General features: G+C 39.5%; 1 protein-coding gene and 1 long non-coding RNA gene across 11 annotated transcripts in view; one reads left to right on the plus strand and one right to left on the minus strand.

Moving 5' to 3' along the window:
* The window catches only part of GPR155 (G protein-coupled receptor 155), a 100,390-nt gene that overhangs the window by 63,999 nt on the left and 22,495 nt on the right, over positions 1-13,896 (minus strand). For 5 of the 8 annotated variants that reach the window (XM_049887478.1, XM_049887473.1, XM_049887474.1 and 2 more), the window contains 2 exons: positions 12,705-12,876; positions 5,196-5,692 (listed from right to left, as the gene is read on the minus strand). In XM_049887478.1, coding sequence (XP_049743435.1) covers positions 5,196-5,661 — 466 coding nt within the window. In that variant the 5' untranslated portion in view covers positions 5,662-5,692; positions 12,705-12,876. Of the gene's footprint in view, positions 1-5,195; positions 5,693-6,519; positions 6,708-9,281; positions 9,477-12,704; positions 12,877-13,896 lie in introns of those variants that run through there. The other 3 variants (XM_049887476.1, XM_049887477.1, XM_049887475.1) reach the window with 3 other exon arrangements.
* The window catches only part of LOC126077811 (uncharacterized), a 56,414-nt gene continuing 52,119 nt past the window's right edge, over positions 9,602-13,896 (plus strand). For 2 of the 3 annotated variants that reach the window (XR_007517868.1, XR_007517867.1), the window contains exon 1: positions 13,231-13,712. This is a non-coding gene — a long non-coding RNA (uncharacterized LOC126077811). Of the gene's footprint in view, positions 9,648-13,230; positions 13,713-13,896 lie in introns of those variants that run through there. The other variant, XR_007517869.1, reaches the window with a different exon arrangement.

A 13,896-nucleotide genomic window follows, 5' to 3' on the forward strand; every position in this document is an offset into this window, starting at 1 on the left:
TGAGAATATACAGTGCAAAATATGTATCAATACAACAGTTTCTACGTGTACAATTCAATGACATTGATTACATTCTTCAAATGATTACATGCAACCAAACTCACCCTCCTTTTCTGAGTTTCTTCCCTATTAACATAAACTTCACTACTTCTTAATGCAAAGCCTACATCAGTCAATGCAATGTCATCGTCAAACCAAACACCATGTTCATAATCACTGCTTCTACGTGCTGATCACACCTTCTTCCTCTAACTTCTTGAAACCTCTCCTATCCTATCCAAATCTTGCCTGCCATTTCAGGTTTGTTCAGATACCACTTCCTCCACCAAATCTTCCATCTCCGTAGTTGATCGGTCTTTCTCTGAATGACTATGGTACTTTGTTCCCCATTAGTGTGGCCTCAATAAATTCTAAGTTCCTTCAAGATACCGTTTTATAACCCATAGTCCCCAGCATAGTACTGAGCAAGTAAACACATCAATGAATGTGTTGTAACAAATCAAAGGCTTTCAGGTACAGTAAAAATGTATTTTGTAACACACAGCACTTTATATCTGTTATCAGTTAATTCATTTATTTGTATGTCCACATTTTTTTAGTTTCTACATGTTCTGAATATTTACCAATCAGGTTATTATAAGGGTATTTTAAGTCTGTTGAACAGGTATACAAGGACCAAAAAAAGTTCTAGTCTAGTGGGCAGAGCAAAAAATTGGGATAAAATATTTATTAAATTATTAGAAGAATAGAGTTCAATACAGAAATTTTAGTCCATTTCTGCTATTCATATGCATAATTATTTAAACATTACATCTTTATCTATAAATTGGAAATGCCTTTCTTTTGTTACCAATCTGAAAATGGTTTTTCAAAACTTAAAAAAATATATATGAGAGCAGTGACCTATATTAACTATTGAGTTTTAATTAATTAGTGGTTATAAATAAGGCTCTTGGGGGAGGGGGGGATCCCACTATGAGGAGTTATTATATAGCTTTGCAGAACTAACAGACAAAATTAGCCACCCACTGTGGCTCCTATTTTGATTCCTGCAGGGTTTCAATTCCGAGCAAAGAACACAAAGACCCAGACAAGATCATTCTATTATTTAATGGCATATAGTTAAATGCTTCATTTCCTTTCTGTTTACAGCTCAAGCACTAGAGCATAATTATGATTAGTCAGGGTACTTATGCTATCAGCATTGTTTGAAGAATAAATTATAAGACTTAACTATGCCCTATTAGTATCTTTTAATGACAGAGGCAGGGAACCATTCTGATTTGCTGAAATCAACATTTCACCTTGGTAGAGTCCTAGTTTCTTCTCACTCAGATTTCTTAAAGTTCCTTTGAAAAGAATTGTTCTAAACAACAGTAAGTTTCTTTTTTAATCTGTAATAATGCACTATAGATTTGTGTCACGTGTGTACAGATAAATAATTTTAATGCAATTTCATAGACTGTTGTATTTGCCACAGTATAGAGATAAAGGAGACAAACTTATCTGTCTCCTCCTTGTCAGAATTTCCTGAGTCACCACAAAGTTGGACAGATGTTGTGAAGCAAAGTCAGTCTTAAAAAGGACATTTCTCATAGTCCACAATGCTCACTTATGAATAAGAGAGCAGGAGTGCCTGGGAGAGGCCATGAAACAAACAGAAAGAGTCTTCACTCTAGAGACAGTCTTCTCAGTTCCCCTGTACAGGTCAGGGGGCAGATGGGCATGGACAGCAACAATAAATACTTCATCAGGGAGCATGGTTCTTAAAGCTCTGTACCACACCTGCCAATCTGCAGGAATATGAGGAAGGACTTCTGTCCATACTACTGCTTTTTGGGTAAAGTTACTGCCTACAACCTAAGGTTACAAGAGCTCTTACATTATTTGCAGTTTAATAAATAAATAAAAATTACAACTCAAAACCTACAAATGTAATCATTACAGAAATTGGGCTAGCACACTGCTGGGACCACGATTATTACGATTCACTGAGTTAATAAACCACCCCCCAAAAAAATGTGGGACATAGAAAAAGCAGTGAGGAAAATGGCTGATTATGTTTTTTATTTGGAATGTCTGCCTCATTATGAAAACGGATTAGCTAATCTAGTAGGTCTTTTTCCACTGGTACTCATTTTTATGGACTACTTTTAGTATAATGTAAGAAAAAAAAAAGCTAACTTTGACTCTCTCCAAAGTTAATGTATTAAAAGGCCTGGCTGGGTCTCCTGAAGTTTAAATAAATGGGCATGTTATGTAACTGTGTGGCATAAGAGAATGCCCAGGATTTGGAATCAGAAGACCTACGTGTGAGTCCCTTACTCTGTCACCTGTTAGCTATGTAACCTGGGATAAGATAATTAAACTATAAGCCTGCCTCCTTATTTGAAAATGAGGATAATAATATCTGCCCTACCTCAATGAGATAAGTATTTAAGAAAGTACTCTGCAAAGCATAAAGTTACAAATGTTAGTTCTATTAGTTATATTTACTAACCAATGATAGCATGAATCTATATACTGATAGTTTATGTATAAATTAAGATATAAGAGTATTTATTAAATAATAACACTACAGTATCGAGCCACTTCTAAGGTCTTTATAATATAAATGCCTCGACAAATCTATATTACTAATGCCCTGGAAGAGACAGATAAGCACATTAACTCCTTGCTCTTTTAGTTCTCAAGTCTTTATTAAAATGCTTGGTTTATCCTTTATTTTAAAATTCAATAACCATAAAGGAACACATATCTAGTTTCTGACTATTTGCAGCTTAGCTATCTAAAGTCCAGCTTTTCCTCTCTCTTAAACCTCCTGCTTTACTTAGTTATTTAATTTCCTAGGTATAGGGTAGGTCAGATGGAGGAGGGGAGGTAGAAGGAGGCAAAAAGATGAAAAATATAGTCTGCTAGAATTTTTTCGGTGTCAGTGGTGAAATAAGTCGGGGAGATAAGGTGAGGGGTTAAAGCCACTGGATAAGAAAACTGAAAATTAATAGTAGATTTCAATTGTACATTTCAATAAGGTCCATTCAAGTCTCTGCTCAGAAGACTTATCATAGAGAGGCCTTCACTGACCATCCTGTCTCAAACTGCACCCCTCATTCCCATTCCGCTACATCGCTTTATTTATTTTTTATGGACCTTACCACCACCTGATATATTAATTTTTATTTTATTATTCATTTTCCCATTAAAATGTAAGTTCCATACGTGCAAGAACTTTTTCACAGGTGTATTCCCAGCAGCTACCACAGTCACTGGCCCATAACAGGTCCGTCTGAGTGAATGAATATTCAGGTCCTCATATTACGATACATTATCAAAGCAAAACAATCTTAAATTTAAAAATATAAAAAAAGCAGTGAATAGGTATACATTTTCTTGGTGGAAGAGTGTTCTGCATAAGTTTCCTTCTGAGACATTTTAACAACCCAAATTGGCATGTTTACTGTTTCATCAGGAAAACACACATAGAGAAACCTGAAATAAGGCTGCTTAAAGAATTAGAAAAGTAAACAAGGAAAAGTTGGAAAGTCAGAAAACCCTCATCATTTTTGTTCTTAAACAAGAAATTAACTTCTATTAGGATGCATCGAAATTTTGAAGAAAAGTTGAAAAACAATTTTTATGTAAAAAACCCATATGTATATACACTAGACAGTAAGAAAAATGAGAGACAAATCACTCATAAACTTCCATTCTTAGCATTTAATAGAGACAATTTTTATAGGCACTGGGGTTTTTGTTTTTACATAAGGCCCCTGAGTGGTACTAATGATTTGCTCTCAGCTACGGATCCACCCATCGATGCCATGGAAAAAAGACCTGGCAATCTATTTCCATAAGATTGCAGACACTGAAAAATCTATGGAGAGAAGTTCTACTCTGAAGCACCTGGGGTCACTATGAGTCTGAATCAACTCAACAGCAATGGGTTTGATTTAAAAGAATTTTTTTTTGATATAGACATATGCCTATCTTTTTTACACAATTTAAATCAGAATCTGGTCCCTTCTGGAAATTAAACCTTCTTTTTTTTTTTTATGTGATTATGAAAGAAGAACGGGGCATCAGGATTGGAGGAAGATTCATTAACAACCTGTGTTATGCAGATGACACAACCTTGCTTGCTGAAAGTGAAGAGGATTTGAAGCACTTACTAATGAAGATCAAAGACCAGAGCCTTCAGTATGGATTACACCTCAACATAAAGAAAACAAAAATCCTCACAACTGGACCAATGAGCAACATCATGATAAACAAAGCTTGAAGTTGTCAAGGATTTCATTTTACTTGGATCCACAATCAACAGCCATGGAAGCCCCAGTGAAGAAATCAAAAGACACACTACATTGGGTAAATCTACTGCAAAGGACCTCTTTAAAGCGTTGAAGAGCAAAGATGTCACCTTGAAGACTAAGGTGCGCCTGACCCAAGCCATGGTATTTTCAATCGCATCATATGCCTGTGAAAGCTGGACAATGAATAAGGAAGACCGAAGAAGAATTGATGCCTTTGAATTGTGGTGTTGGCGAAGAATATTGAACATACCATGGACTGCCAATAGAACGAACAAATCTGTCTTAGAAGTACAACCAGAATGCTCCTTAGAAGCAAGGATGGGGAGACTGCATCTTACATACTTTAGACATGTTGTCAGGAGGTATCTGTCCCTGGAGAAGGGCATCATGCTTGGGCAGAGTACAGGGTCAGCAGAAAAGAGGAAGGCCCTCAACGAGGTGGATTGACACAGTGGCTAGAACAATGAGCTCAAGCATGACAACGACTGTAATGATGGCACAGGACCAGGTAGTGTTTTGTTCTGTTGTACATAGGGTCGCTATGAGTCGAAACCGACTTGATGGCACCTAACAACAACAACAACAATGTGATTACTGAGAAAAAAAAGAATGCTACTAGAAATACTATTCACAAAGTTTATAGAATATGACCATTTATTTTAGCTATATATTTGAAGGATCCTGAAACCCTGACATTTAGAAGAAATTCATCCCAATTTAGATATATTTAAGAAAAAGATTATGGAAGATTTCTTAGATAAAAAAGAGTATAAATAAGTCACTAACCAAATCTTAAGTAAATTAAAGGCTTAAGTTATGTTATCTCTTAAAACACTTAAAAGTTCTAAGAACTTAAAAAATAAAAGTACATTAAAAATAACTTACCTATAGGATATCCCAATGCAAAGTCATTACTTTGTGTAGCAAAAATAGGGAAAAGTCCGGCTTTGCTAAATCGACTATTAGGACTGGCAACCAATAAAGTTAAAACACATACAATGAAAAATACAGCAGCTTTGGCAATCAAGATACTATACAGGAAAGACCAATCCACATTGGAAAAATTAAGTACAACCATGTTTTTGAATAATAAAGCTGGAAGTGCAAATCTGGAGACAAAATTTCCTAGTCCTTTGGCCTGTGTTGATGTTATGACATTGGCCCTTCCTGCTATGTAGCCACAAAGGACTATGCCAAAGCATTCTAGTAAGGCTGGAAAAAGCCTTGATACTGACATTGAAGGTGGGTCACTAGTGGAATTCAATCCATGCGCTTCTGTTTCAGGCAAAGTCTTGGACATATTGACTGCTATGGTGAAGTTCTCTACAGGTAAATCAGAAAAGGAATTCATTTTCTCTCACTCTCCAACTTCAACCAAATCTCTGGAAAGAAAAGAACGATTAAGTGTGACAATCAATAAGAAGAATTCTAGTTGAAATGAAACATTGGCATACCTAGACTTATTTACTTATTATATGACCAAATAAATATACATACTAACTTCAACTACTACCAGGGAAAAATACAATGGAAAAGGAAAAAAAAAAAAAAAGGAGCCAACGATAAATTTACTTTCAAAGGTGGATCAGTTCAAAATAAAATTCATGTCGCTGTTCTATATTCAGTATCAGTCATGAGTAAAATAAGATCCACAAATACCAGTAGCTGCAGTGATGGCCCTTTGCCCTCTCCAGTCATTCATGATTGAGCTCTGTATAATGAATGAGAGCATGGGAGCCACTGAGTCTCTGTTGAATGTCCATCTGCCTCCAAATTCTCTGGAAATTCCAGGAGAGTCCAGGCTACCTAGTACATTGGGACCAGAGGGTCCTTCCCAGCCTTGGTCACAACTGAGTATAGGATAGGAAGAAGAGTGTACTAGAGTACCACTTCGTAACTCTGAACCAGGAACTTAACTTTTTTGTGCCTCATTTTCCTCAACTGAAAATGGTGATAAACTAAAGAACTTGAGATTATTCAAGTAAAATCCTTAGAATCACATTTAGCACAGAGTAATCACTTAATAAGAGTTAACTAAAACTTATATAGAGAATGAAAAAAGGAATGATAGCATCCCACCAACCTACCCTTAGTTCCCTTTACACCAGTTACACACACTGGCCTTCCTAAATGCCCCATAGTTCGTTTGTGACACAGAGACTTTGTGCATGCCTTTCACTCTAGAATGTTCTCTTCTCTATCCACTCACCCACCACTGTTCACGTAGTTAACAGCCGTTCATCCACCAAATCATGTAGTTTAGGAGTCGCTTCCTCAGGTAAGGCTCCTCCGACCACGTATAGTCCAGGCCAGGATTCTTTCTCAAATAGAATCACGCTCCTTTCCTTTAGGCTGCTTTTCTCAGTTTGTAGTTATAGTATGCATTTCAGGGACAGACTAGCCAATAAGAAGGGTATGCACAGGCTTACTTGTGCTTACTTACTAATCTGTAGTGCACAATTTCACCTGTTTTTCACCACATCAAAGCCCAGTGCCTAGCATAATACCTGGCACATAGGAGACACTAAAAAAAATTTTTTTCTTAAATAAGCCTTTTGTCCTTTAATGGATCAATATCCTCTATTAGCTATTATCTAGTTCATAGCAGAATTTTTTTTTCTGAATGATAAAGTATTCTAAGTTTTTTATAATAGCAACAGGCTCAAGAACACAAAATGTGTTCTAAAATGTTCTAAAGATGTTTGTAAAATGTTGAAGAACACAAAATGTGTTGTAAAATGTTCTGAAGGTGTTCAGAAAATGTTAAAGCAAGGAACAAATTCTTTATGCTAACATTACTATAATTATCAGAGACTTCCCCTTTGCTGCCAAGGACACAATGAACATAAGGTTTGAACAAATCGGCTTTTATTAATAACTTGAAATTAATATGGTGATAATTGCCAATTGTTCAGTGATTACCCTGCTAACCATCTAAAGTAGCCTTACATAACGTAGACAGTAAAAAAGCCTATGCTTCCTGAAATTTACAATGCCAAGGTTAAGTCCTGGAACACCCACATCTCATTTGAATGATTCAGACGGCAGGCCAGAGATGGGCAACAACCGATACGTGGGGGTGTGTAAGAGAATTTTCTCTGTGCTACCCTGACATAAACAGAACCATTCAAAAACCTCACATTTAATCTGGATTAGGGCAAGTAATATTCTACCCGGATTAGACAGGAGTGGTCAATATACTGTTCATATACTTGAAGTTTAAGAATCAAATTATATCCTGGGAAAGTTACTTGCTGGGACAAGTACACATACCTGAAGTAAGAAACTGCCAAACAATTAAACAAAGGTGTTAATATTTGGAGTTAATATTAAAAGGCACTGCTAAAGAGTAAGGCCCAGTAGGGCCTTCATACATTTTTAAAAAGTTGACTCTGTTTCTTTGTCTGGAGTGTTAATAACTCATATTACTCACAATCTTTTATTTGTACTACACTAGTATATCAGTGTGGTCCACTAATTTTTTCTGAAGGTGATGGTCGAATAGTTGTAGCAATGCCCAGGATTAACTTTCAATTCGTCAAAATCAAGAGAAAAACTTTGAAAGTAATCTGCGCCTTCCCACAAGGTTTCTTTTACTGTTTTTCAATATGGTGCAATCTGTTAAGTACTCAGCTGCTAACCGAAAGGTTGGCAGTTTGAACCCACCAGTGGCACTGCAGAAGAAAGGCCTGGCAATGCATTTCCATAAAGATCACAGCCAAGAAAACCCTATGGTGCAGTTCTACTCTGTCACATAGGGTTACTACGATTCTAAAATCGACTTCACGGCACCCAACAACAACCTGCTAATTGAGGGAAAGTCAAAATAAATAACCCAAGAGGACTTATAAAGTTTTATCTCATCCTAAACTTCTTAAAGGGGAGGAAAATATGTTTTCTTAAGCATTCTTTTGAAATAAACAGGAACCACATCAAGGGAAGTTCAAAAAGAAATTCCATTTTATGATGTCTTTTCATCTTACTAAAAACAAAGCCTGTTATAGAACAAACAAGTTGATCTGTCAGAGTGAGACCTCTCACCGGGGCAGGAACTAGAGAAACGCTACGTACAAACCACTTCTGGACACGTCATATTTGGTTTGGATGACATCAGTGAAACATTGAAATTGTAAATAACTGCAATTATTAAGTGAAAATGGGAAAGCGGGCAGGTTGTTTTTTTTTTTTTTAACCTCAAAGAGAATGCTTTGAACTCTCAGGCCATCTACTTCTCAATCGCGCAATATCCTCTATCCGGTTGCAAAAGCATAATACAGAGTGGAACTCTTAAAGCACTCAACATCAGCAGCACACCATCCACCCACTCCCACCTACTTCCAGGGAACCAAATGTCCTACCTAGAAACCCAGAGTGGGGAGTGCTGAGCACTGCCTCCTTCCCTTGTCATCAGGGACAGACTTTGGCCCTCCAGGATACGGGGCGCAGAGAGTCTCTAACCAAACAGGCTGCCCAGGGAGCAGTTGCCACCCAACGCCGGGGGGGCCAGCAGTGGGAGTGGAAATAGCCTGGGGTCTGTGCCTAGGATGAGATCGCTCAGTCTTCTCACGGTTACTGACTCGCTTCAAAAAGGGGTAAGGGGTGAAAATTTGGCGCAATGCTCCAGGTACCTGGGCTAGCAGGAGCGGATACTGAGGCCATCCTCGAGACACAGGGAAGAGCCCCCGAATGACAGCTTAGGCGCACGTGCACTGAGGAGCCCCCCAAACTGGGGGGTGGCGGTGCGGTCACCGCTGGGGATAAGCCTCCCTTTCCCCTGCGTAAGCCTTCCCGGGTGGCCCCGCACGTCCCAAAGGCGGGCGCTGCCAGACAGAGACAAGCAGGCGCAGGCAGCGGGCCTCGGGGCAAGGTACTGCTCACGTGCCCGGACCCAAGAATCGTGGTCGGGGACACGGGGTGCCCACAAGGCCAGGCCAGGACCCCTCAGGCTGGCGTCCCGGGGGACCATCTCACCTGCCAGTTCTGCAGCCCCGGGGCTGCGAGGAGGAGGGAGCCGGTGCTCGCAGACAGTCAGCAGGGAGGAAATTCCCGTCATCTCCCGCCCCCCAGCCCTCCTTGCAGTGCACTGCCGGATGCCAGATGTAGCAGCCCAGGAACCTTCGGATAAAGTCAGGGGCCCGCAAGCCGAGGCCTGGTCAGCTCCTCCCCTTCGCCGGCCGTACGGCCCCGCCCCGCCCCGCCCCGCCTTCAGGCCCCGCCCACGACCGGGAGCCGCCCCTGCACGGTCCCAGGCTCCGACCCCGCCCCCAGGCCCCGCCCCCGGCCGCGAGCCGGGAGTCTCCGGCCGCTGGGCTCCCACAAAATGGCGGCGCTCTGCTGGTGAGTGCAAGTCTTGCTCACTTCAGAATCTCCGATATGGAGGCCTCTCGTTTTTTCCCTCAACCCCAGCTTTGTGTGATCCTCCAGTTCCTCTCTTGGTCAGCCTAGTCCTTTTTATAGTATAAAGCTTAAAAGCAAAGATTTGGAGTCAGTGGTGAGTCTAAATCTTGCCTCCCGCCTTTCTCAAGACACTGTGACCTTGACCTGTTTCCTAAATCAAACCAGATTAAAATGTCTGTAAAGCTGTGCTTGATTTAGAATAAGCGGTCAATATATGGCCGTTTGTATTTCTATTGTGGTGAAAACTACATGCATATTCACTCAATGTACTGAGAGGAAACAGGTTATATCGGTGGAAATCTATCAGATATATTAAAAAAAAACGGTTGCTGTGGAGCCGATTTCTACTCACGGCTGTGGCCATTAGGAAACAGATCGCCAGGCCGTTCTTCTGAAAGCATCTCGGGGTGGGTTTAAACTGTCAACCTTTTGGTTAGTGGCAGAGGTCTTATCTTGAAATGAAGAAAAAAAAAACCAGTGCCCTCGAGTAGATTCCAACTCATAGCGACCCTATGAAGTAGAATTGCCCCATTGAGTTTCCAAGGAGCGCCTGGCGGATTCGAACTGCCGACCCTTTGGTTAGCAGCCGTATTAACCACCCCCCCCCCCCAGAAAAACTGTATTTGAATTAGTCTTGTGGGATCAAAATTATTTCAAATTTAAAAATATTTATAGCCTAATTCCATTTAATATCTCCACAAACATCTGTTCTTTGTAAAACTTCTATCTTGCTTTGCATCTAACTTTTCTGTCTGGCAATTTCATTGCCTTCTATCATCTAGGCAGTAGTAGTAGTGCAAAGATACAAAACCATGTAACTTATTTTGAGAAATCAGAGTAAGCCAAGGGGAGGTTAAAGAATCTGGAACTAAGCAGGAGGAAAATGAACAAAAATTGAAACTGTGGAAGGGGCATATCATCTTCTGTTGTCCTTCCCCTTTTCTATTCTCTTTCTTCTTCACTATTAACTGCCTTCTTGTTTCCCTGGCCACTTTTTTGTTTATCTTCTGAACATATTATCTCAAGGCTAAAAGAGCTTCTGTTTAGAAAGTCTGAAGATTAATTCAATTAAATAAATATTTATTGAGCGTTGACTATTAGGGGAATACTGGAAGATAGGTCTGGAAGGGTAAGTTAGGGTCAAACTCTAGGAGGGTCCTCGGTTAGTCTCTTAGAATATGGGCTTTATCCTTTGACCACAGTTTAAAACTAAGACAGGGAGCAAAGGCCCTGAGATCAGAGGGTGTCTGTTTGAGAAATAGGGAAGAGACTGCTGTGGTTAGAGGAGGAACAAGTTAAAAAAAAAAAAAAACAGACAATACTCTCAGGGAGGTAATAGGGGGCTGAGTGTAGAACCTCCAGACTTACTAAGACAGAGAAGGGAGGGGCCCCCAAATCTGCAAACAAAATAACAAGAAATGGGCCAGGGTGCAGAAACAAAGCCATTCCCCAGAACAGTGGGGCTGGGTATCTAAAAATAGCCTGCAAACTTCTTTAAAGTTGCCTTTCAGAAGCAGCTGGAGAAAACCAGGCCCAGGGACATGTGTTGAACATCCACCTGTGACTGCTGTGTGACTTTCCACCAGGGGCAATGAGGGGCTACAGCCCCAGCCGGGAAACGAATCTGGGTAGTGGGAGACTGCACAGGCGTGACACCCCATAGTAAGTCCTGCTACGAATCCCAGAGGCCTCCAGGATAGGAGCCATCTTAGAAAGCTGCTGCCTGTGCACTTTAGTTAACATATCCCTGCCTGTGTCTATGAATAAACATGAATCTTTTTCTGCCCAAGAACTTTTAAAAACTTGGGCCTGTGTTTTGTTCTGTGAGATGGGGGTAAACGTTGCTCTAGGCCCGCCTCTTCTCTGCCTGCAAGCCTCTTCAATAAAGCTTTGCTAGTGTGGAAAACTGCGTGCCTTACCTGCTCATTCTTGACCAGTGAGAGGAAAGAACCTTATTCCGGTAACAAAACCACTAAATATTTTTTCACAAGAACGTGTCATAATGATCACACTATTTTTGGCAATGTAATCTGGACGTTTTCCTACGGTTAGTTGAAAGAGAGCCTGAGTGCAAGAAAAACAGTATGGTGACTTTGGGAAGAAGCAAGACATGAGGGAATGAAGACCTAGTCTGGAGTGATAACAGTGAAAAGAATGGAATAGGCCTGAGACATTACAAAAGATGAACTGGTAGGATTCCATAACTGGTAGCCTTAAATGAGAGGAAGGGGCTAATGAACCTATTTCCTCATCCATTACAATAAAGGAAAGGAATTGAGCTAGAGAAACTCTAACATTTTTTTCAGCTCCAAAGTTCCATTATATTCTATCATTCTATTACCTGAAGGTGAAAGAAAGAAATAGCACAATGGGGGAAGCAGCAGCTACAAGAAGATAATGAATTTGGTTTTGGACCTAAAATCTAAAACCTTGAGAAATTATCTAGTTCGGTCTTCTCTCTTGAAGTTATTATCATCCTCTCCATCTGAGGCCGTGGGAGGTTAAGGGATTTGTCTAAGAACACCCAGCTAGTTGGTGAGAGAGAATGAGAATAAAAGCACTCACTGTCCTGTAGATGAACTACTCATAGATGGATCAGTATATCCAAATAGAGATTTCCGATAGACACTTAGAAAGCAGAAGCTCAGGAGAGAGAAACAGCAGAGCTAAAGACATGGTTTGAAGTGACATCTGTATGGAGTAGATGAATTTTTCTGAGAAGAGAGCTTGTAGAGGGAAACTCTAGGCACAAACTGTATACAGAGATGAAAGACTTCCCTGAAAAGTTATCCTTAGATAAGCAATTACCTATGAATGCCATAAGAAAAGTATCTAAGTCTGCTATTTTATCTGCAGATCATTCTGTGGTGCTAACCTATACTAAGTCATTAACCAAAAAAAGAAACACTGAAAGTTATACAGACTAGTGGAGGAAAAACTGAAAATTACTCTTAACTCCATTTACAGATAAATAGGGCCTATGGCCTTCAAACTCACCAGTATTCCCATTGCCCTAGATTCCAGCTGTTCAAGATTCACAGGAGGAATCAACCAAAGGTTTGATACGATGACAGGGGTAATGTAGAGTATAATGTTGAAGAAATATGTTGTATATGTAGATTCCTGGTGACGTTTACTTTTTCCAAAATGAAGTAGTTCTGATTTTTTTCTGATTATGAAAGTAATAAATAACAATGATAAGCTAATACAGAAAGGAAAGAACAAAGTAACAATCACAATACCTTCTGTTAATATTTTACTATATATGTGCCATTTTTATATGCCTAGATTATTTAAGAAAAATAGAATCATATTATACACATGGTTTTTATAGAAAAGATTTTTAGTAATTCCCTTTTCATTTAATAATTTATCTTCAACATTCTGTATTCATAAATATAGATCAACATCAACATTTTTAATCCTTATCTAGCTTTAGTATTCCCTAGTGTAATTTTGAAGATGTTCTTTTTTGAAATAAAGTAGAAACTCAACCGTCTATAATGTCTAATCAAAAACGAAAAGAAAGATAAAAAGAGTATAAACATTCAGAGTAACTTAAAATGTGTTGTTTGAGTATGTCTAATATGATTTCAGATTTCTTTAAAAACATTTAAAGTCTCCTCTCCCCCTTTCCAACAGCACCAGTTTCTCTTTAGGAATCCATATGCTTCCAGAGAATTTGACTTCATGGCCTCCAGGGTTGACGTAACTAACCTAGGTGGCCCAGTGAGTACATTCCATCCCTTTGGACTCAGTGATTAATACCGAGAGGTAGTTCAATAGAATGACTCTCAGGACTTTTGTTTAGAATGCTGATGCTCTCCTGCGGGACACGAAGATGCTGGCAGTCACCTTGGGACCATGAGTGGAGCCAGTCTCAGAATGATGCAGACACCAAGGAAGGCACAGCAGAGAGAAGGTGGTAAACAGGGTCCTTGAAGACACTGAGCTGTGGGATCAAGGCCCGCCTGAAGCCAGTCTACCTGTGGACTTCTCATTCGTGTGAGCCAATCAATTTTCTTTATTTTTTAAATGTCTTTGAGTTGTTTTTTTTGTTACTTGAAATCAAACACATAGAAAAAATTCTGGAAGAAGATGCCAATAGTGATTATCTCTGAGTGGTACAAATACACATGATTTTAATTTTTTTCTGTATAGAAAAGTTCCCGAAATTTCTACAAAAAAA

The sequence above is a fragment of the Elephas maximus genome, chromosome 6 (assembly GCF_024166365.1).
Source record: "Elephas maximus indicus isolate mEleMax1 chromosome 6, mEleMax1 primary haplotype, whole genome shotgun sequence".
Lineage (NCBI taxonomy): Eukaryota > Metazoa > Chordata > Mammalia > Proboscidea > Elephantidae > Elephas > Elephas maximus.